This window comes from Mytilus californianus, unplaced genomic scaffold (assembly GCF_021869535.1).
Source record: "Mytilus californianus isolate M0D057914Y unplaced genomic scaffold, xbMytCali1.0.p SCAF_65, whole genome shotgun sequence".
NCBI lineage: Eukaryota > Metazoa > Mollusca > Bivalvia > Mytilida > Mytilidae > Mytilus > Mytilus californianus.
This window is the reverse complement of record NW_026262718.1, coordinates 592425-617328: the sequence shown is the minus strand read 5'-3', so window position 1 is coordinate 617328 and position 24904 is coordinate 592425. Positions and strand designations below refer to the sequence as shown.

At 30.9% G+C, this 24904-nt stretch overlaps 1 protein-coding gene across 1 annotated transcript in view; it reads left to right on the top strand.

Annotated features, from left to right (window-relative positions):
- The window catches only part of LOC127707340 (uncharacterized), a 181825-nt gene that overhangs the window by 16742 nt on the left and 140179 nt on the right, over nucleotides 1–24904 (top strand). Inside the window, exons 2-5 of the mRNA XM_052211853.1 lie at nucleotides 4785–4828; nucleotides 19906–19986; nucleotides 21133–21234; nucleotides 22360–22419. Of these exons, the coding sequence (XP_052067813.1) occupies nucleotides 4819–4828; nucleotides 19906–19986; nucleotides 21133–21234; nucleotides 22360–22419 (253 nt within the window). The 5' untranslated portion in view covers nucleotides 4785–4818. The remainder of the gene's footprint in view (nucleotides 1–4784; nucleotides 4829–19905; nucleotides 19987–21132; nucleotides 21235–22359; nucleotides 22420–24904) is intronic.

Genomic DNA, 24904 nt, shown 5'->3' with positions numbered 1-24904 from the left:
TTGGAAAACTTAACGCTGGTGTGCCCCAGGGGTCGGTATTAGGACCCTTGTTGTTTTTAATATACATTAATGATATAGCTGATGGTATGTCTGGATTCGGAAGGCTTTTTGCAGATGATACTTCAATAGGTCATACTGCACCTGATGAATCCACTTTAAAAAGTTCGATCAGTAGAGATCTTGATTATTTAAGTAAGTGGTCAGAAAAATGGCTAGTGAAGTTTAATCCTAATAAAACTGATATTATAATATTCAGTTTGAAAAATATATACAGTGATATTACTTTTGATTTTGGTGGTGCTACATTGAAACCAGTTAGTGCGCACAAACATCTAGGTGTCATATTTAGTAATGATTGTAAATGGAATAAGCATGTTGATAAACTGATTGAGAAAACTTCGAAGCAGCTTAATGTTTTACGCAAACTAAAATATCGATTAAAAAGGGAATATTTAGAAAAAATTTATATGATTTTTATTCGTCCGATACTTGAGTATTCATCAGAAGTTTGGGATAATTGTGGGAACATAAATTCTGATCGGATAGAAAATATTCAAATCGAGGCTGCTCGCATTGTTACTGGATTACCAAGTTATGCTAGCCGAAACGCTATTTACAGGGAGACGGGATGGGAAAAATTAAGCGTAAGGCGGGAGGTAAAAAAGTTGGCCATGTTTTATAAAATTATTAACAATCAGGCTCCAGATTATCTACATGACTTGGTTCCAGAATTTGTATCTGATATTAGTAATTACAATTTACGAAACAGACACAATATCACTATTCCAGTGAATCGTTTGTCGGTTTATCAACATTCTTATTTCCCAGCATCCATAACATTGTGGAACACTTTAGATATTATTATTAGACAGATTCCTACATTTTCATTATTTAAAAGCAAATTGCATATGTTATACTATAAGAATAAAAAATCTCCGAGACATTTTTACTCTGGAGATCGCTTACTATCTGTATTACATGCAAGGTTGCGAAACCATTGTAGCACTCTTCAATCAGATTTGTTTAATGCAAACTTAGTACAAGATGCCAATTGTTTATGTGGCTTCATCAATGAAGATGCTAAACATTATTTATTATATTGTAACAATTTTTCATCACAAAGGCTTTTAATGATAAATGAAATCAATGTTTTTGCTGTCAATATTACAATTGAGTTATTGCTCTCTGGTGATGAGTCTTTGAGTTCTGAAGAAAATTATAGTGTTTTTCTATCTGTACAAAAGTATATAAAAAGTACCAAGCGTTTTTCTCAACTTTGACAACCTTATTCTGTAACAGATCTTACTAGAACATGATCAATGTATGCTCTTAGGGGTACAATAATCGAATGATCTTTATGATTGACTTTTGTATTCTGAAACGTTTCCATGGATTTAAGTAAAAAACAAAATTGATACTTACAATTATGTGTAGAATTATTCCGTTTCCTGTTAATCCGTAACTTTAAACTATGAGTGTGTAATTTACATTTAAACAAATTTACTTACATGACTTGTCATGTACACTAACATATTTTATTTTACACAGCTCGGTGTGTTTGTATTTATTTCTACTGAAAATAGGCGCATTCGATTGGTTATATTACGTGGTAAATATCCATTGATTCGATTCTTAAAATTTGTATGTAACTTATTTTTATATCTTCATGCTAAAATAATAATTGGTTAAAGTCAGATTTATGTAATGTTCATTCATGTGTATATTTATGTATATATTGGAGAAGACGTTACTAAGTTGAAAAAACTTGTGTCTAATCCATTTGTCATTTTTGAACAATAAAATATGTTTAAACTAATGTTGTAATAAGATCTTTGAATATTGTCTACATTAGCACAAATATCGATTTCATTATCAACAAATAAAAACATAACATTTATATTCTTTTCGAATGTTTTATTTTTTGGGATGTATAAAATTAATATACATCCACGTTCGTTTTCTATATATAGAGACTGCTTTATCTATATGTTACATTATACATATTTATTATAAGGTTATAATAATGCCTGTCGATAGTTTTATTTTGGCATTGCACAAGTCATGTCTTCTTTGACTGTCCATAACGTTAAAACACTTAATCCCTGGGATGTGTTTTGGTTGATTTTAGTCTCTGATGCACCATTTTTTTTTACTAATAATTGTTTTGGCTTTGACAAATGTTTGAGTTAGCTTTCAGTAACTGCGAATACTCTCAAATCGTATTTTCGTGTTATAATTTTACTTGTTGACGCAATTTTGTTATTCAATGGTTACCTATTTTGTGTTATATCTTGTCTCACTTTTTTTAAATATGTACCACCTTTGATAATCATTAAGTATGACGATTAATTTTCATTTCTGTACTCGTACTATAAACAACAAAATTATTTATTTTGTAAAAAATATTTCCGTACTCCTAACAACAAAATTATTATTTTTAAATTTACCTGTGTACGTTATTTTATTTAACGCCATTTTCTCTAAGGTTATAGTTGTCTTTTTGACATTGTTTTTCATATCCCTTTTTTATTTGATATTATGTCATTATAGATCAAATTTATTCGTTGAGTATATGTTTACTTGTTTTTTTTTAATATGTCTTCATTTCAATGATATTTTATAGTGTGTCTTTCTATGTTGTAATGTTTAACTACAATTTCAGGTTAGGGTGAAGGTCGCCGCCTGTTAAAACGTTTAAACCCGCTGCCTTTGTTTGCACCTGTCCGAAGTCAGGAGCCTGTTGTTAGTGGTTGTCGTTTGTTGATTTGGTTCATTAGTGTTTCTCGTTTCTCGTTTTTTAAATAGATTAGACCTATAGTTTTCCTGTTTGAATTGTGTTACACTAGTCATTTTGGGGCAATTTATAGCTTGCTATTCGGTGTGAGCCAAGACTCCGTGTTGAAAACCGTACTTTGATGTGCTTTATGTCTTATTATTTGTGGTTTGAATTCTGTATTTTCGGTACATTTCACATCTGTCTTATTTGTCAGTATAGTCGAGATTATTTCAATTTTCAATGGATAAAGTATTGTCTTAGTCCAAATAATTTTGACGTCATCACAGCATAAATTTAAAATAGCCTTTCAGTACCGTCATAATCATGATAAATATTTGGACTAGTATTGTGAAAGTAATTGTTAATTTTTCGATCTCGTTCCATCTAATTGTATGAATTTCAAGATTATATATACGTCACAAAAAAGTCACTGTTTGTGGAGTCCTGTGCTGTCGTTTATGGAAGATGTTCGTTGTTATTCTGCGGTTCACATGTTAATAGTGTACTATTATATTACTTATTTATGAGTTCTCTGTGCTGGGTGTTCTTGCGTTTGTTTGTACTGTATTCCTGTCACGCAGTGTTTAGATATAAGAACATGTGGTATGGGTGCCAATGAGACAACTCTCCATCCAATTTTAACGATATTTTTTAACATTGCCATATAAGCGGGAGGTTTGGCTAGCCATAAAATCAGGTTAAGCCCACCATGTTCCTTAAAATGTCCTGTACCAAGTCAGGAATATGGCAGTTGTTATCAAATAGTACGTTTCTATGTATGTTAGCGTTTGTTTTGTTGCTCTTTAGTTTTTCTGTTGTTTCGTTGTTTTCCTTTTATAGTTGGTGTGGTTCACTCGGTTTTAGTTTGTAACCCGGATTTGTTATCTCTCAATCGATTGATCACTTTTGAACAGCGGTATACTACAGTTGCCTTTAATTTTGACCTATTATAACTGTTTACTGTTTACACATTGTATCCTGGATTGAGAGTTGTCTCATTGGCACTCATTCTACATTTTCGTATTTCTATTTGACCAATTCAAACAATTTTTTCACAAAACATAAGAATTGATAGAAGAAATAATACGTTTGATTAAAACTATTTAGGTTGCGTTATCCCAGAGAATATGTTTGATTTTGAACATTTTTGACATTTTTTATGCATATTTACAATCGGATAATTGTCATCTCTATGTGTTAGCTGTCTCTTACAAATGTAAAAATGAATTTTGGTCAGCTGTGTCGTTCGGTCCTTTTTGTGTCTATTGTCTCTTTCGGTATTAATAAACACTTACTGACTTGATATTCATGGCATAGTAAGTTTATTGTCTAAATGGATATTGACCTCGGCTACGCCTCAGGGTAAGAGTTGCACCTCAGGGACAATAAACTTACTATTTTACTCATACCAGTCAATAAGTATGAAATATTGTATGCATAACGTCTCTAGTCAGTCTAGTAAACAGAGTTTTGAAAATAAACACGTCTCTCCTTTTACACATAATTAAACCCAAAAAAATCGCAGCCGTACATGTATACAAATTACAATAATTCAAGTTTTGTTTTATGAGTTCAAGACATTTGGGCTGTTGAAAATAATAAAATAGATAAACGTCCAATTCCAATGTAAAATACAGATTACCTGTGCTGCTTTAGAGAAGAAGTTTTATTTAAAATTTTAATTATTGATACATATACTAGTACATGTTTATAAGATTCAAAGGAAAAATATTCAGTTTAATTAATACCTTTTTACAATTTTTCATGAATGCTTCACTTAATTTTTAGGTTTTTAATTGAACAATTATGAAAGGTACATGTTTTAAATATGAAGTGTTTTTCATAGAAATCATATTTGTACTTTGGTTTTTGTCTTAATGTCTTCAGATTAAAAAATCATACAGCAACGAATCAAAATTTGAAACCCTCCATCTATGTCTAGTTGAATTATCAGGATAACTATGTCTATTTTACAAAATCATATATATTGTTCCTATATTATTTGCAGGAATGTTGGAATTCCTTCATGATAAATTTGCAACATGTCTGAAGGTAAGTCTAATTTATTGTTTTTCTATGAATATTTGTCTGTTTGTTTATCAAAGGGTCTTTTTAATTACAACACTTTTAAAATGCACAGTATAACAGCCATTAGTACCAAACCTAAAAGCAATTACGGAACTATTGTAACTGCATGCTCCAGTTCAAGGTTATTATGATATATAAATTATTATTTGAATGTTTTTGTGTGCTTTCTTGATTTTACTATAGCTTATTGTCAATTATATAGAAATTTCATCAGGTTTTTATATATGTAAAAGGACAGCTTTGTTTGTCACACGTGAAAAGTTACCAATTTGATACCAGATTTACAAAATGTAACATAAATACGTCGAAAATTAGTCGTCACATTGGGACGTCACAGTACCATTTGCTTTTTTTGGACATCGTCTTTTCTGACGATTGCTTTTTAAATAGATTTTGCAAGTTGTTTTTCTATTTGAACGACGTTTGTTTATAAATACGGTGTATATTCGGAACGCTCGGTAAAGGCAGTGACCCGAAGAATATGTTCATGATGATACATTGACGGATAGAGATTGTTACAATACAAATTTCCATCATGATGTTATCTGATGAAATTCTGTAAATACTGTTACATTTGTGAATTCACATGTTTATTTAGAACTTTTTCTTATAAGTTCACCAATTAATTTTTTTACGTGACAAGAATATTTGCATTAACATTATTTGGGTCTCAAATTGAAAGAAAGGGAATCTAGAATCTGATTAAATTTTGGTAAATGACCTTTTATGAGTATTAAAGTTTGTTACGAAAAGAGAAATGGTTGTTATTGGGCAAAACATTTACCCTTTAACGTAGGAAAAAAAACCAAGGAGTTCGAACATCTCACACAAATTCCTAAACCGGACCTAATAACATCCCTAAGCGAAAAATTGGTAAACATGAAATTGATAGGATACAATCTATTTTTAATTTAAAATTGATTTTAAATTAATGTCAATTCAAGTCATTTAATATAGGAAATAAATATTCTCACTTGCACGACCTTCCTTGAAGGATTCGAACCAGGATCTCGGCTACGGAGTCAGATTTGCAACTATTCCAAAAAATCTGTTATAGACGTTACATAATACAGTTTCCCTTTTAATCGTGAAATACATACAGAAATGATACCGAGAAAGAAATTTATCTGACAATTATTTTTGAGATAAAAACGACTGTATTGCAAAAATTATTTTGAAAGGTTATCGAATAAGCCTTTTTTACAAGGATTTCAATTAGGTTCCAAAGCGTTCGGTCTGTCCTGTTTATAATAAAATATCTACGAACATGTGGATATTGATTCAATTTTTTAGCAGAAAACATGTTTATATAGTAAGGTTTTATATTTCAATGAACGTTATCTATGTATTTCTGGTGCATTATTAAGTCAGGGATTTCGTTACATGTACAACAAATTACGTAAAACCTTTACTAAATTCTTTCATATATACGAAGATTTGGTTTGTAAGTTTGGTTGTATCTGCAGAAAACTTATTTCAATTGATTGCACAACCTAATCCTTATGGATATATCGTGTACCGAGCCCGGAAATTTAAATATGATACGAGTAAACTAATCAATTCTTTAAATAATCTTTTTATAAAACGTTACAAATTCAACATTGTAATTATATCTTTAAATATGTTTTTTATTGACAATAATCATCAAATAGATAAAGTTAAAAGAAGAAGGCCCGGTAAGACCGTCCACAAAATATGGAATTTTTACAAATTTACACAGTTTTTGTCTAAAATGTAGGTGGTTGCTCTTTATTTGGCCTTTTAACATTTTTGATTCGAGCGTCACTGATGAGTCTTTTGTAGACGAAACGCGCGTCTGGCGCAAATACTAAATTTCAATCCTGGTATCTATGATGAGTTTATTTATGTTCAGTTTTAATACTTAAATACTTGTTGTATTTGATAATACATAACATATATAAAGCAGTCTATGGAAAGTGCGAATCGAGAAATTCGTTTCTTAATTATGGGGATTTGCGATATTTTCTAATATGAATTGTAATTATGCAGACACTCCATAAGGAGAAACGTGTCTTTTGCAATATACTTTTTTTAGTATTTGAATAATAAATATTATTAGTCCGAAATTAATTCACACGACACACAGAAGATTTTTATGTATTACCATTAATCAATAGAGTGTAAAATCGATTATTATCAGCCTTTTGGGATAGTTTGGGGAAAAAAGTCAAATTGACCAGTTAAAGGAGCAACAAGGTAAGATTCATTTACTAACATATAAAACTGTTAAACTGTTAATATAAAAGAAAGTCTTGCTCAATTACAAAGTATAAGCAAAAGTGTATATCCTTGTAAAACTGTACTGCTACATATATAGATACATGTATAAGAAGATGAGATATGAGTGCCAATGAGACAACTCTAAGTACGTTTTTCTTTTGTAAATAAATAATTAAATGCTATTTAATGTATTGCAGCTGCGATATTTTTAATGTAGTTGCTGTATGTTTTTATTGCAACTATACGTTTCATGTTATATGAGATAGCAATCTTAGCTACATGTAACTGCTAACTGTCAAAATGATCTTTTGAGACTTATTCGAAATTCTTAATTATTTGTCAAACATATTTGTATTTGATATAAATTATATGACTGATGTTTTTCACTTGTTCCGTTAAGTGATAGCATTTGATTTTGTCCTTTTTATGTACTTCCCCTTTCTTAATTTGCCTTGGAGTTCGATATTTTAGTCAATTGTTTATATGTGAAGAATAAAATCAAGTCATGTCGTATTGACAGACCCGAATTTCCGCTCAAATTTGTGGCATCGACATAACATCTATTGAATTTCTATATGAATACGCCCAATAAAATGCATTTCCGATATCCCTACAACATATATATTACTCATATAGATGGTATCCAAATCCTAAGCACTATTGTAAATACATGTACATTGATTGCGCACTTTTTTTTAACTTGTTTAATTTCTTAAATATCTTCATATCTTTAAATTGAAGAAAGTGTGTAGAACTGTGTTGTGGATCATATTAAACTTAGAAATGAAATCTTTTAAGTCCTAACACGTTTAATTCTAAAATACATTTAAAAGTGTTTATATTCAAGACATGTGTTTACCTAAAAATATGTTTAAATACTATCATAATTCAAAATACGAGTTTCAAGGCATGTCAAATAGATGATAGTTGGAAAATAAAACTTACTTTAAGTAATAAAAAGAAAAACGATTCCCAGTTGACGACTACAAATTTAAGTTCTTACTTTCAATATTTAGATCCATTGAATGCAGTTCTTGGCCGTTTTAATCTCCACGCACAATTCGATAAAATTGCAATAACATTAAATCAATTATAGATTTTCCAGATATAAGAGGGCGAAAAAAATGTTAGCGTAAATTTTTTATGTTACGCCTCTAGGAAGTAATGGAGGCGTGCTGTTTCCGGGAGCTTCGGCGACGTCAACATTTGTTTCTTATTTGTAATAAAGTATAATATGTTTTTAAAAAAAGGGACCACTAACGATAAGTCAATGGATATTTGGTATGTATTTATATAAGCATTGGCATATTTTATGGAGATACCAAGGCCTTGCCTCCTGAACGATTGTTCATTCACTGCGAAAGTTTTGGATTTTTAACAAAGTCAGGAATATGACACTTGATTCCATTCGTTTGATGTGTTTTAGCTCTTCATTTTGCCATTTTATAAAGGACTTTACGTTTTGATTTACCTTTTAGTTTGGTTATTTTGGTTTTTTTTAATTGTTTACAGGTAGAGTTTCTGATTAGGTCAGTTAAGAATAACCACTGATAATAGATCAACGCTATTTGGTATGCAGTTGTAACAGCATTATCATATCTTATTTCCAGGAAGATTGTTTGGCCCTGCAACTTCAGTCATGTTTCATTGACTTTGAAGGTTTTGCATATACTAAATGCATGATAAAATATTTTACTTTTACTTTCAACAACTGGATTTAACTATTAAAAATACATTTAGACATGGCAGATGATACATTGATCTGTGTCAGCACTTTATCATTATAGACTGACACAAGCCAGTTTTTTTTGTTAATTTTTGCGGAAGTTGAAAGGTGGTTAATACTGTGCAATATTAGTTTGTAAACTTCGAAATTAAAAGACTTGCAGGGGATATTGAACATAGTGTTAATATTTATAAGAGTATAATTGATTTCTTATGTATGTACATCATCTATATGAAATATCAGTGATAGTTTTTTGCCTGTACCAGCGAAGCCATCATAAATAATTGTCAATATTTCTACTTTGTTTAATGTATTTATATTAATGTATTTTTTTCATATGGAAAAGTTTTTCATAATAAAAGCATGTAGCTATTCTGTTAGGAAAATGTCGCTTTCAGCTGGCCCTTAAATAAAAATGTGTACTAGTTTAGGAAAAATGGAAGTCATACTTAACTCCAAAACATAAAAATGAACTAAAAAAAAAAAAACATACACTACTAACAAAGGCAAGAGGCTCCTGACTTGAGACAGGCGCAAAAATGTGGCGGGGTTAATAGATATAAGAAGATGTGGTATGAGTGCCAATGAGACAACTCTCCATCTAAGTCATAGTTTGTAAAAGTAAACCATTAAAGGTCAAAGTACAACATGTTTTGTGAGATCTCAACCCTCCCCCTATACCTCTAGCTAATGTAGAATACAGAAACAGAAAGTAATACGCACAGTAAAACCCAGTTCAAATGAAGTCCGAGTCCGATGTCAAAATAGGTAACAAAAGAATATAAGGAAAATGACAATGATACATAAATTAACAAAGAACTACTAGCAGTTATTGACATGCCAGCTCCAGATCTCAATTAAACATATTGAAAGATTATGTCTTCATCATACGAAAATCAAGCACAATCCCTTCCTTTAGAGGTTGAGTATCATATCATCATAAAATATACGAGAAGAACATAACCAGTATCATGAGAACAACTGGGTTTAGAATAAATGTGTTTATTTCCAATGCAAAGATCATATGAGTGAATCAATATGAATACAACAATATGCCATTCTTAATGACCTGACAACAGTATCGTAACTATATTCCTTCTGAATAAGTCTGTTTTAAGGTTTGATTAGCTTTTTAGATGAATGCCGACAATGTTGTGCTTTGTAAAGAATATTACCATTGAAGATTAGATGTGAAATACCTGAACGTATAAGATGTCTGCATTTTGATTTATATTTACAAATGATGTCCTTGTACCGATGATAAAATATAGAAATATTTGCGTTGACTAGTTTGTGATATCGAAAACCCTGGTGTAATAGTTTTTCAGTAATACTGAGATGTCTTTCGTTAAAATCAAATACGTTGTTACATACACGAGCTAATCGAACAAGTTGAGATATATAAACACCATAAAAACGTCACAAGGGAACGTCACCATCTAAAAATGGATATGAAAAATCATTTCTTAAGCTAGCTTTTATCATAAATTTTGGTATTAGGCTTCCCGTTATAGATATAGAAATACTCTTTAGTGTACATACTGAAGTCGTCATTATTGAGAGCCAATATATATCATCCAAATATCTAAAAGTGCTATAAAGTTTTTGAATCAGATGTTGTTTAGATGGGTCTTAGCTGATTTTAGTCATAAATTGTAACTCATAACAATACAGAAACAGGTCCGCAATAAGTGGTGTACAGTTAGACCCCATGAGAATTCCGCTAACTTGACGATATACGGAATGTGAATACTGAATACGAATGTAGCCACTTATATTTTAGACAAAAAACATCTGAAAAGTAACATCTTAAAGCATATTTGATAGATTTTTCATATTTAATTTGAGTTTAGCGTTTTTAATGACCAACTCAGTTCAATTCTTTTACATAAACTAAATATTGAATCGACTGAAATATACACTTTGTCCGAGGACACAGTTATCGTCCTTTGATTTTCGTTGTCAGTGTGGACAGTGTATAACTTGCAAATTTTTTCATAAATCTTCCAAACTTATTTATTTATATTTTATGCATAAAGTATTAAGAAAGGGGGATAAATTACATGTGAAAAATATTTGGGGCATGCATTTTTAGGTAAATTAGTGATTTGGTCCAGTTTGAAAAGGTAAAATATTAGTATGTCTGAAGTATGAAATTGTAAAAATGAATTACAGACCCCCTTTACATAAATTTTGATAGACTTTTCTATAGTTATATATGGTTTTTTTTCCAAAAGTAGAACACTACACTTTTAAAAAACTTTTTTGGATAGAGCAGGTGCGATTTTTATTTATTTGCCTACAATTGTCTAAAAGAAATGCACTACAAAATAACTGTGTTCTTGGTGTAGATTTTGCCTTGACGAAGTCGATGAGGTGAGACGTAGGATCGCTATTTCCAGCGTCGTCGTCATTGTCGACAGGGTAAACGAAAAACCCTAAAATTCGTGATTAAGTCAATATAAGGGCAGACACTTATGGTTATTAAGGCAATTATACAACTTTGAACTAGCTGTCAATAACTGTGAGTACTCTCAGATATGTACTTAGTGTCTTTTTATTGTTGGGATGTACAAGTACCCGGCCACGTCCACTCCGTGTTTTTGTTATATGTATTTCTATTTGTATCCATCTGATGAGTTAAGCTTTTTTCCAATGATTTTTATAGTTCGTTCTTATGTTGTACTGTTACACCACTGTCCTAGGTTAGGGGAGGGGGGGGGGGGGGGGTCGTAATCTCGCTAACATGTTTAACCCCGCCACATTCTGTAAGTATGTGCCTGTTCCAAGTCAGGAGCCTGTAATTCAGTGATTGTCGTCATTTGAGTGATACAGATTCTTAAACAAGTAATTTCAGTCTTTGTATAAATGCTTAAGGGTGAAGGTTCAGTAAGGGCTATTTTCGGCCTAAAACTCGAAGTTCATCTGAAGAAAGATTTTTGACATTCAGTGATCATTAAGTGTCTACTTCAATCGATTCAATTAGTTATTGTAAAAGATTTGGACTAATTTGGTCATTCAAAACGCTCAAATTTAAGCTTAAAAATGAAAAATACGTCAAATATGCCACTAAACGTTACTTTTCAGGTGATTCTTGTGTAAAATGGAAGTGGCTGCATAAGTGTACAGTCTCAAGACTTATATATGTTATGTTTTATCATTAAAAAACAACATATAATTAAATATTAAGAATGAACACAAGTCAAGCCACTCTCATTTTTGACAAAAACCGTCTTAAAATTAGTACGCATGATTAAATTGTGAAAATATCAGTATTTTGTATGAAATAATGATGCTAGTACCCGATGCATGTCCATTGTATTTTCAAAAACAGCCTATATTTATGTAACAAAAGTATTATATTTTCCAATAAATAGCGAAACATTTACAATTAACAACTTTGTAAAATGCTATATTTTGGGGCCAAAATTGGCTTACTCTTTTTACATTTTTTAACCACCAATATACTACTCTTGACATAAAAGTTTCTCGTTTGAACTTATCTAGTTTATTATTCCAGATAAATGCATACATTTCATGTGGTAAATTGCGTATTATTTTTCTCTTATGGACTACGGATAGATAGAAACAGGTGATTTAATTTAGATATGACCAGTGGTTTTCAACTTTTCAAAATGGTAATCTTTCCAAAGGGGTTGCGATACTGTTTCATTCATTTAACGTTATCAACATTTTCTTAGACTTGCTCATAATATTATTTTATTAAGATCAATTGAAAAAGTAGTTTCAAGAAGATTAAATTTACTGGAGCCCCATTTAAATTCCCACTTAACACAAATTTGATCTTGGTTATGGTTTTAGCTACTCAAAATAAAAGCGTTTGTTTTTTTTTCTACATTAATCTTGAGTCACAAGATTTACGCATAGAATTGGAGAACTCAAAGAGATACAACGGCTGATTCTGGCGAGCCATCTTATATCAATGATGTATTATCTGAATATTGGAAAAGTACAAATTCTGTATCATCTATAGTATTATCCATTTTCTACTTACTATACCCTACTAAAATGCCCAATACTTGTGCACATATCAAGAAAATATAGGGGTTTGACGCATACCCCTGTCTACAACCTCCCTCTACAATGAAGATTTATGTCAGAATTCTTACAGTTTTGTGTCACTGCAGCTGTTAAACAATTATAGAAAGTTTAAACTTAGGATATAACTGAATCGTCAAAATTAGAACATCTTAATGTATCATATAAAGAAAGGACCAAGATATGGAATTAAACGCCCAAAAAAAAATCAATCAACAAGAGAATTCCTTGAATATTGTTTTCTTCTGTAAAATTAAAAATCTCGTATTGAATCGACAATTTACCCCTATGTATGTTCCTGGAGTAAAACCAGTTTGATTAGAACACATTCGTTTACATAAAAACAAATCTTATTATCTCTGCTATACATCTTGATGCTAACTTATATGTAGAACTAAGAAGAATAATAGGTATCCATTATTTAAGGTTGTTTTAATAACCTTCTTTTTTCCTATTCCTGACGTGGTACAGTCATTTTTTCATGTAGAAAAATGGTGGATTAAAAGCTGGTTTTATAGCTAGATAAACCTCTCACTTATATAACAGTGGCATAAAATTCCATTAAATTGACAATGTGTGAACAAAAATAAAACCAGACATATAAGCGCTCACTACCTCTAGGTGGCAGACATTTGACTCTGGCCATATCCAAAATTTATAGATCTTTGCACAAATATACCAATATCAATAAAAACAAAATCTGCAGTGTAACCATAACAGCCTTGACCATTGTTATTTTTCTCTTCAATTATACAGAGGATTGAATATTTTCTCGGAAAACTGTTTTTCATCCTCGTTTAGATTTGGTTTAAAATGATCAAAAAATATCGTGTTTACACTTTTCAATCAACCTTTTTTTTTAAATTTCTCTTATTCTTTATTTTTAGATTTCATTCTGTTCTTCCTCTACAAGTCAATTATCTAATGTAATTTTCTGTATAGTGTTTTTAATAAAAATTTCTAGTCTCTGAATAGAAAAACATATTACATGTAGAAGTTTTTCCATTTTTCAATTCACTGACTTCTTGACGGATATATTGTACCAATACAGACTGGGTTTCTATAGCTAACACAAGTGGAAAAGAAACCCATTTTCGAACTTCTACAACATATTATTTGTATTAAGCTTATGATATTTGAAGGAACATGCAATTTTAAACATACTTTCAATATCAATCATTGCATCTTCTTATATAAATGTCCTTGTTTTAAAAAGCTTCCCCATGTGATTAATATCCAATTCAATTGTTATGTATACATTTGCTTTGTCAATTTTGAAAAGAAATCGGACCTTGATGCTTACTTTTGTTTAATAAAGATGAACATTTCACATTTCAACTTCTATTAGAATACGGAAAACTACTTTTTTTTACTGAAAATAGCACACGTTGATGTGATTGCTACGTCTAGAAGCATACGTACTGAAAAATATGGTTCAATATAGTTCTTTGCAGATGGAGATTTCGTCAAGACCATAGTATAAACATTGAACTTATGGATTAATTTTTTTTTTTTATTTACAGCTTAATTGGTGTTTGATCGTTGATCCCTGAGTGTCATTTAATCAATGCCTTGTAAAACTTTACTGTGTGTTATGTGAATTGGTAACACGTTTATGTATTATTTTCAGAAAATATATGTATAGGAGCATATCTTTGCAGGATAAGATTTCTATTTCAGTAGCTTTTACATAAATTGGATTGAATTTATACAGTAAGAATTACGAGACAGAAGGCAATTTTCATTTCAACAAAATTGAAGTTTGAAGTTATAATTAGTTAATAAGTTGTTTCGGTATTGCTATTTTTTGATGGACCGAACACCTCAAATAAAAATAGCTTAGGTCTTTATCACTTATGGTTTATGAATTACTATTACATTTCACCTAATTCTAAACATCTTGACGATAGGACGAGAAATTTGTAACACAAGTCGTGTTTAAAAAATTTTCATTGTAAAATTACCTATAGTTGCGTACTTTCATTTCAGTTGGTTTCTAGTAAAAACTTGTCATATTGGCAATAGTAGCTCTTGGTTTTCATTTATTTAAGGTTAAACCAAAAATTACGTAAACAGCTATTTTAAACAATTGATGATATAAATCTTGACAATACTTTCTTCATGATTTAAATGAATATTTATTGTTTTGTTCGACAATCCTGAAGCTGCAGCAAACAGACACGCATTTTAAAGTAGAGAAATTGGCAGACACCAAGACTTAAAAATTGGCAAATATAACGAGATTGTGAGTCGCCTTCTTACAGGAATGTATTCTCTTAAATAGCACTGTTTATCCAGGTCTTTTTCTCTCGCATTTTTACAATTATCTACGAAACAACATAAAAGAGAAACAAAGCAACTTAAACAGCAAATTAGCTAGCAAGACCAGATCAGCAAACTAGTCAACGTAACCGATTTCTTCAGTTGAATGCAAAGAAATCCTGTTGTCTTTCAATGATAATTTCTACTGTTTTTTGCGTTTTGGGCTATTCTTGAATAAAAGATTGCCAAAAAGAGCTAAAATAAGCAAATATCTCCGAAATTATGAGTTGACACCTTTTATGAATCGTTACTTTTCAGCCATCTTAGTTTTTTGGACTTAAACTATAATCGTTTAAAAAAAACTATAAAAAGCTTGTTTTGTTTTAGATAAGGCCGTTAGTTTTGTCAGTTGAAATGTTTCATATTTTCATTTAAAAAAATATTTTCAAATATTTCGTACTTACCAAATTAAACGATGGATCCTTTAAAGGAGCCCTTGTATGATAAAAATTAACAAATTTGTTTTTTTGACAATTAAATTTAAAACTATACAGCACAGAAAAAACATTTGTAAATGTTAAAATCGAAAGAAGTACTTTTTTCTAATACACTCAACACTATAACAGATAGGGTAAATAGCAACAGTTATCAACTGAGCAACAGTTCAACATGTATCGACTCCTTAAAGGATGTCTTGCCCTTGCATGATAATGGTCACACATTTTTCGTATGGGTAATTATCCTTAAAATTATATAAAATATAGATATTAATTTTGGTGGGAGAAGACTTTGAAGTCTTCCGAAATCCTAAACTGCCGGTGAACCTTAGGTGAACTCTTGCCGTATCCCTCTATGTGCTTTACAATTTCTAAACTTCTCCGTGCCATATCGGTACACATGATCGGTAACAAGTTCGTAAAATAGCGTCTGCATCATCTTATAAAACAAAAGTACAGTCAGGCTGAAAAAAACATCACTATTGTGAGTGTTTTAATTTCTCATGATTAAAAAGTTTTAATATCTACCTATTTATTTATGTCAATTTTTAGATTCCATCTTAATCATCTTTTATATTACCTGTACGTTATTCATTTACTTGCAACCGGATCGTTTGAAACTAGGTTTGGTAGTACGCATGCATTAATTTAATCATAATTCGAAACTTACTCGAATGATGCAGCTTCCTCCATTCACTGCCGTTTCTCATAGGGGTAGTTGAAATAAAACAACTGGATTATTCGGGTAAATCCAAACCACATTGGTAAATACAAATCTACGCATATGCACAGATGGGACATTTAATTGTGAATCCGAAAGTTTCAAAATTATGATAAATGTTATTTTCATTAATTGATATAATGCATTTTATGTTAGTTTAAAGTAATTACGCATAGAGTAATACTTTAACTCAATGATGCTTAACAAAAATACACGGATTAAATTTTTCCGTCTGTGTTAAGATCTCTAACGCACATTGGTCAAGCATACATTTTTTTTGTAAAAATATTAGATGAAAAACAAATATGATTAACAGCAGCAAATTAGTGGTTCCCAACTTGGGTCATGCACATACATGATAAATGAACGCGTTTTAAATGTTAACAAGAGCTCTCACCCAATACCTGACCAAGGACAACTGCGTAACTTTATAGCGCAAGAAGAATCAGAAGAAAACATAGCTAATGATAGATTTAGTTCCACTTTCAAATATGTCAATGTAAAGAGCTCAACTGATAACAACTATAACTTTTCAAGATTGATTTTTGTGTTAGTAGTGGTCAAATTGTAGTTTTCGAAAAAGACTTGAGTTGTTTACACCTGACAAATTTTAAACTCTGCATTGAATATATTTAGAACTTTTCAAAATATGTTTATAATGATGAAAAAACCAAGTAACTGTGAACAACTATAACAATTCATGATTTACTGATTGCTGTTGTTGTTAAAGACCAAACAGCCTATTGTTTATGCGCATTAGCTAACGCAACTTGATTGTGACATGAAAGCTCTATGACGTTGTGTCCAGTTGAACATTAATGATTTGCACACTTAAGGTACCAACAAAAATAGTTCTAGTAGTTTTGATCTACTGGAACCAAGTTTGACTTTAACTGATTCCCGTAAAACGTTGTTCGATCTTGTTAAGAAGTTCAGTTTTTATTTATACTGCTAAGTTGACAAAATATTAAAAACAAAAACATTGTATTTTGCTACAGCCGATGATTGGTATCATTTAGAATTGAAAAAATAATAAATCTGTTATTCATATTTTTGTTGATTACTTTGTTTTTGTTTTTTTTTGGAGTGGTGAGGGGGGACTGGGAGGGGTGGGGGGGTGGGTTGAGCTGGTGAAGGGGACAATTGCCCCACCACACTTTCAAAATGGGGGAGGGAGGCGACAAAAGATATTTTTTGGTTTGGTTTTGTTTCTTTGTACGTATGTATGTATGCACTTGTAGAAAACCTATATGACAACGGTTGTTACCAGCCTTGTTTTTTCGTTACCTTTGTTCTGTATCTAATACTTTACTAATCAGTTTTGAAAAATACTTAATCGTTTCCGACGGAAACTTATTTCTTTCAGTTTAAAGGAAAATTGTTAAATTCAAAACTAGACGTCTTTTCCGGCTTATTTGTACTTTGTAGTTTCTGTATTCAAGACCCATGAAAAAGTAATAACAGAAATCGTATATTATAATAGGCCATATACATTTTTTTGTACATGTAACATTTTAGTATAATGAATTACCTAAGTCTACCTATCATTTCAACTTTTTTAGATTTTTAATATTTAGAAATTACGAATCTACAAATTAGACGGAATAGTTTTTACATGCCCGACTTAGTCGGAAAGTTGTATTATTGGGTAAACACTAGTCCAGTCGTGCTTATGTCCGTCCGTCAACACTCTATAGTCTTAAACAATAATAAGAAGATGTGGTATAATTGCAAATCAGACAACTATCCACCAGAGACAAAATGACGTAGAAGGTTATCGTAGGGCCTTCAACAAGTAACAAAACTAATACTAATAGTTTACAAGGTAGTTAGTGTCAGTGTCATCTTTCATTTTCATTTTTGTTTTATTTCCAACAATTCTGTTAAAGAGAGGAAATGGAAAAATAAACTTTCTTTTTTAAAGTGGAATAGAAGGAGATTTCGAACGCATATTACATTTCACGGGCGGTGTTTCTGAAACTTATTTCAAAGCTGAGATTCTCGGTTTAGAGAGTCAATAGAATGAGATCTGACAAATACTGATACCTAAATGTGACCTCTCGTATTAAAGATGATAAAGAATATTATTGCATTATTGTAAATTCTAATGTATGTTTCAAACGTCCAATTTGCAATATTTGCGAAAATTACGGGAAATTTGTACTATGATGTCAGATGCAGTATAAAGACAACTCTTTTCTTAAAAACAAATAAAAATAAAACATGAAAATTACTCATAATGTTTTTGAAAGGTCGGTGACATATGGTATTTGGGGCTTCATTTGAAAGTTAAAACAAATTTCTTTCTTTCTTGAAATTTTTAGGAAGAAATCACTGGTAGAATTTTTTTAATACTAGAAACTTTTTTCATTCTTATGTGCTAATATTGGCGGGAACGAAGTAAACCACACTTTTTATAATCAAAACACACAGAAACTTTAACTCTACAATCTTAAATGTTTAGATATAAATCTACTGCTTAAAGTGAAACAAGAATTATGCTCCTAGGTTCGGTATTATTGGATTATTTGCAATTTTAGATAACAAACAAATACTATTGATATTTCGGAAACACAAGAAACTGAGGTTGCTAAAGTGACGTAACGAAGGCGGTGACCCATAAATTTTTTTCATCATATTTTATTCCTAAATCATGAAAAACCTTCACTCAAAATTTTAGGAAAAAATCACTGGTAAAAATTAATAGGCTTTTTGGTCTTTAAATCCCACTTTAAGCACACTAGAATAAAACCATGGTTGCCAGTTTTTTTTTATACAAAGCTAGGAAATCGAAATACCCAAAGTGACTTTCTACATTTGACGGAAAAAACTTTCAAGTGAATCCTAATCAATTCCTGGTATAGTTGCTTGCATCGATTTGACCATGCTGAGACAAATGTATGGAATTATCGAAAATTTGTTTTGGCTGAGACATAAGTATTATTTGGGTATATTATTTGTGGAAGAAAAAAACATACGTCGAAAGCAATAATGGGACTGAGCAGGCTGCGTTTGTGTTTGCTGCTTTCATGGTAATTCAAGTTATCCTTTTATGCATCTTCTTCCGCCACTGTGCTATTAGCTCTTTGATTTACCAGAATCAAGGGAAGATTTTATGTATCTAACAAGAAATGCCTTGATCATAATTGTTAAATTCTTTGCTAGAACTATTACTTTTAAATTACATCTTTTGTGATACCCATATGTTGAATATTTGGATATTGTCTTGAGAACTATAAACGATAGTGGAAAAATTGTTAACCGCACAAATGGGTAGCAAGCTAAGTTTAACAAATTTTTGAAAATAAAAAAAAAAAAAAACATTTAATATGTGGATTAACTATAGTCAAATTAGGTTCTTGCCCTAAAAGACAATCTCTATCATTTGTTATTATCTCGAAAACTATAAGGTATAGATAAAAGAAGCGAATTAGCAGAAGAGATCAAGCATACCGTTATAGAGTTCTATATAGAGATATAACTTGATTTCATTGTTTTCTCCAATACCAAACTTAACATTTTGTTCGTTTTAAAGTTGATGCTAACCCTAAAAGAGGAGGCTGTTTAGCTGAACAGAAACACATCTTCAAAGCAGCCAGGAAAACAGATTTTGAATGTAAGAATCTCGACAACATTATATATACATTTAAGATAACTCTTAGATAAAACAAAATAGTTGATTTATGTCATTTTTCGATCATTAATTTTTAGATAAAATTCATATAGGTCAACATGAATACAATCATAATGACTAGTCGTTAGAGAGAAACGATGGACTTCTTAATAATTAGCAAGTCAATAAGAACAAATGAGTTTCAATGGATGAAATCGTCATTCGACTATCTCTAGGTGTAGATTTGTAAACGTTGTTTTCCTTGTTGGCTATAACCCAGAAAACTATAACTGATAGAGAAAAAAGTAACAATTACCAACTGTACAACAGCTACAATTAGTCAAAGCAGTTGAAATTATATGTCAACTCTTTGTAGAAGCGAAATCGATAGAAGTTACAGATAAACTGCAAGCATCAAGATAATCAACCAAACATATTGTACAAATAAGTCCTCATTATACAATTTGACTATTGACTCCTTAAAAGAAGTATCGACCCTGTATGATAGTTTTACACATTTCTCGATTATTGTTGTTAATTTTAAACCTATCAAATAAAAGACATAAAAACATTTGCTACACTAAAAAAGAAAGAATATCGATATCTAACAGCACGTTTCATGGTCATAATAGTTTACCAACTCATGATAAGAATTTCTACTTTTAAATATCAAGTGTAACGATAACGTTGCGTTGCATTTTTAGGCATAACTTTGTATCGTGTGAATTATAATAGAAAGGGGAAAACGGCAAGCAGATCAAATAAGCAGTAAGATAAGTTTAACAAAATTATGAACATAACATGAAATGTAGATTAACTTTTTTTATATGAGATTCTTACTCTAAATGACAATCCCCGTCATTTGTTATTATCTTGAAAACTATAAAGTAAGGAAACAGAACGTAGATTAGCAAACAAGATCAAGTATACCGACGTACAGTTTTACGGAATAGTCCGTAGAAGATTTAATCGTAGACATTTTCACAGACATTAGAGATTCAAGAAAACAAACAACATTCGAGTAACTTTCACATTTACCATGTTTAAAAACATTTGATGAAACCATAGAGATAAAACTTGATTACCTTGTTTATTCGCATAATAACCAAACTTAAATATATTCCTCTTTACTTTGTTTTTTACTTGAAGTTGCTGATCATATGTCAAAGTTCAGATGTAATACTTACCCCGGTTTGCTCGCTAAACAGAAAGCTATCGTTAAACCATCCAGGAAATCACAAGATATTGAATGTAAGTATCTCGGGAACATTAAATATGAGATAACTCTAGGTAAAACAACTTGTTGATTGATGTCATCTGTCGATCATCAACGAAAACATGTATGTATTTTCAGACTAAATAAAAGTCCTATAAAACAACATGAATGCAATCGTGAAAAACGTCTGAATAATCAGGAAGACAATAAGAACAAATGGTTGATACGCCAAAGGTATAGATTTGAAAATGATGTACCGTTGTTGGAAGAATAAGCAACAATTACCAACTGATCAACATCTACAATAAGTTAGAACAATCGAAACGATAAATCAATTCTTTGTAGTAACGTTTTCCTTTCAACAATATTTTAACCAGTTTTTGGGTCTTTTGCTAGATCGATGAAACAGGGAAACTGTTAGCATCTAGATAACAAACCAATACATTGTACAAATTAGTCCTCATAATACAATTTGACTATTGACTCCTTACTATATATATCGACTCTGCATGATAATGTTTACACGTTTCTCTGTTATTGATGCCAATTTTAAAACTATCAAAAAAAGAAGAAAACAATCCATTTGTAACAGTTAAAAAGAAAGAATATCGATATCTGACAACAAGTGTCATGGTCATAATAGTTTATCAACTCATTGTTAAAATTTCTACTTTTAAATAACACAATTTACGATACCGTTGCATATATCGATATTACATTTTATCTTGTAAGTTATAAAAGTTAATGGACAACTTCAAGCAGATAAAAAAAGCAGCAAATTTTGTAACATAACGTTACATGAAGATAAACTTTTTATATGAGGTTCTTACCCGCAATGACCTTCACCGTCATTTGTCATGAAATTAGAGATAAAAAAAAAATACATTCGATGAAATCATAGAGAGAAAACTTGATAATCTTTTTTTACAACTATATCAACCAAACTGAATTTTAGTTCTCTTTAAAAACAAAAAGATTCCACGCTTACCATGAAAAATGCGGGTGTATATTGCTAAAAAAACAGATATCGTCAAATTAGCTAGAAAAACACTCATGTATTAATGTCATGAAGTCATATTGAGTTCCTTACATATATCATTACCTATAATTTGTACCGTTATTGACATTGTACAACTGTTTTCGACAATTTTATTTAATAGTCCAGCATTCCAGTGAAAATGTCATGTTTAAAAGGACCAGACATCCAAGTTTGTCTTCGTGTAAGCATTATATATATAAGATATTGGTTATAACTACAAATGAATTATACACATTGCAATTATCAACAATGATATCAACAGGCAAACAATATTACAAAACTTCCCTCAAATGTTTCTTCGTAATGTATTTATTTTGAAAATTATGTCCGGAGATTTGATCCGTAAAACATAGAACTAATCGCTAAAATTAAAAAAATAGGGGTACCATTGGGTGTATGCTAATATTTTAAAAACTATAACAGTTTCTGGGAATTTAAAATTGGCTTAAAATAATTAGCACGTCCGTATTATCCCTTAAAATGTCATCGTAAATAAATTTTAATATCTATAGTATTAAAGAAGTTGCAGTCAACTTGACATGAAATCAAAAAGATCAGCAGGTCATGGTTTGTCGACTATGAAATATATATCGTACTTAAGTTTTAAAATTTTAACTCACAACTGAAATATGAAAGCAGTTAGAGTCAATTGGCATGAGAACTTCCCTTTCTGATTGCGATATTTTGTTACTATCTTTTGAATGATAACATATAGATAGATATTGCAAACTAACTGTAAAAATGAAAACCCTGAAACGTTTTATCTACAAATAAACATTGGCGAATGGTAAAACAACCCCTTAAACGGATTACTACAACGTTATTTGCCAACATCTTGCATATGATATCAGTAAGAGTAAATCTGACATAAGGTCAGCAAAAAAACAAAAGAGATCTGCAGACAAACTGCGAATTGAAAAAAAAACGAACCTCTTCTTTAAGTGTGAACGCAGAGTATTCGCAGTAACAGACAACTAGTTCGGAGCCAATAACAATAAAACATCATGCATCTAAGAATAAATTATCTATCTGTACACATCAAACATTTAATTGATTTAGTGTAAAGACGTCATAAAAGGTTAGAGAAAGAAACATTACCCTGTGCAATTCTAATACAAAGGTATCGACAGATAATAGAGCCATGAATGTGCAAATAGATATAAGAAGATGTGATATGAGCGCCAATGAGTCAACTCTCCATTCAAGTCACAATTTGTAAAAGTAAACCATTATAGATCAAAGTACGGTACTTTTGCACGGAGCATTGGCTCACACCGAACAACAAGCTATCAGACCAATAATATTACTAGTGTAAAACCATTCAAACAGGAAAACCAACGGTCTACTCTATATAAAAAACGAGAGACAAGAAACACTTATCAACCCCACCAACAAACGACAACCACTGAACATCAGGTTCCTGACTTAGGACAGGTGTATATAAAAATGACACTAAGTTTTTTTACGACCGCAAAAAAATTTTTTTGCGATCGTATATTGGTATCACGTCGTCGTCGTCGTCCGAAGACATTTGGTGTTCGCACAATAACTTTAGTATAAGTAAATAGAAAACTATGAAATTTTTACACAAGGTTTATGACCACAAAAGGAAGATTGGGATTGATTTTGGGAGTTTTGGTCCCAACAGTTTAGGAATTAGGGGACAAAAAAGGGCCCAAATAAGCGTTTTTCTTGGTTTTCGCACAATAACTTTAGTATAAGTAAGTAAAAATCTATGAAATTTAAACACAAGGTTTATGACCACAAAAGGAAGGGTGGATTGATTTTGGGAGTTTTGGTCCCAACAGTTTAGGAATTAGGGGCCAAAAGGGTCCAAAATTAAACTTTGTTTGAATCCATCAAAAATTAAATTAATGGGGTTCTTTGATATGCCAAATCTAATCTTGATTTAGATTCTTAACTTTTGGTCCCGTTTTCAAATTTGTCTACATTAGGGTCCAAAAGGTCCAAAATTAAACTTAGTTTGAATTTAACAAAAAAAAATTATTGGGGTTCTTTGATATGCTGAATCTAAACATGTACTTAGATTTTTTATTATGGGCCCAGTTGTCAAGTTGGTCCAAATCGGGGTCCAAAATTAAACTTTGTTTGATTTCAACAAAAAATGAATATATGGGGATCTTTGATATGCTGCATCTAACCATGTATTTAGATTTTTGATATTTGGGCCCCGTTATCAAATTGGTCCACATTGAGGTCTAAAAGGTCCAAAATTGAACTTTTTTTTTTATTTAATTTCATCAAAAATTGAATTCTTGGGGTTCTTTGATATGCTGAATCTAACCATGTATTTAGATTTTGGATATTGGACCATAATAGGTAAATGTCCATTTAAAATTTTTAAGTTCTTAGACCACATTCATACTGTGTCAGAAACCTATGCGATGTCAACTATTTAATCACAATCCAAATTCAGAGCTGTATCAAGCTTGAATGTTGTGTCCATACTTGCCCCAACTGTTCAGGCTTCGACCTCTGCGGTCGTATCAAGCTGCGCCATGCGGAGCATTTTATTGCTTTTAATTTACTGATAACAAAATCAATATTAATACAAATAAAAATAATATTCAGAGATCTAATTACAGTGTTGAGTTTTTAACCTTGCGGAATAAATTTACCAGGATAGTTTCTAACTTTTCAGGGTT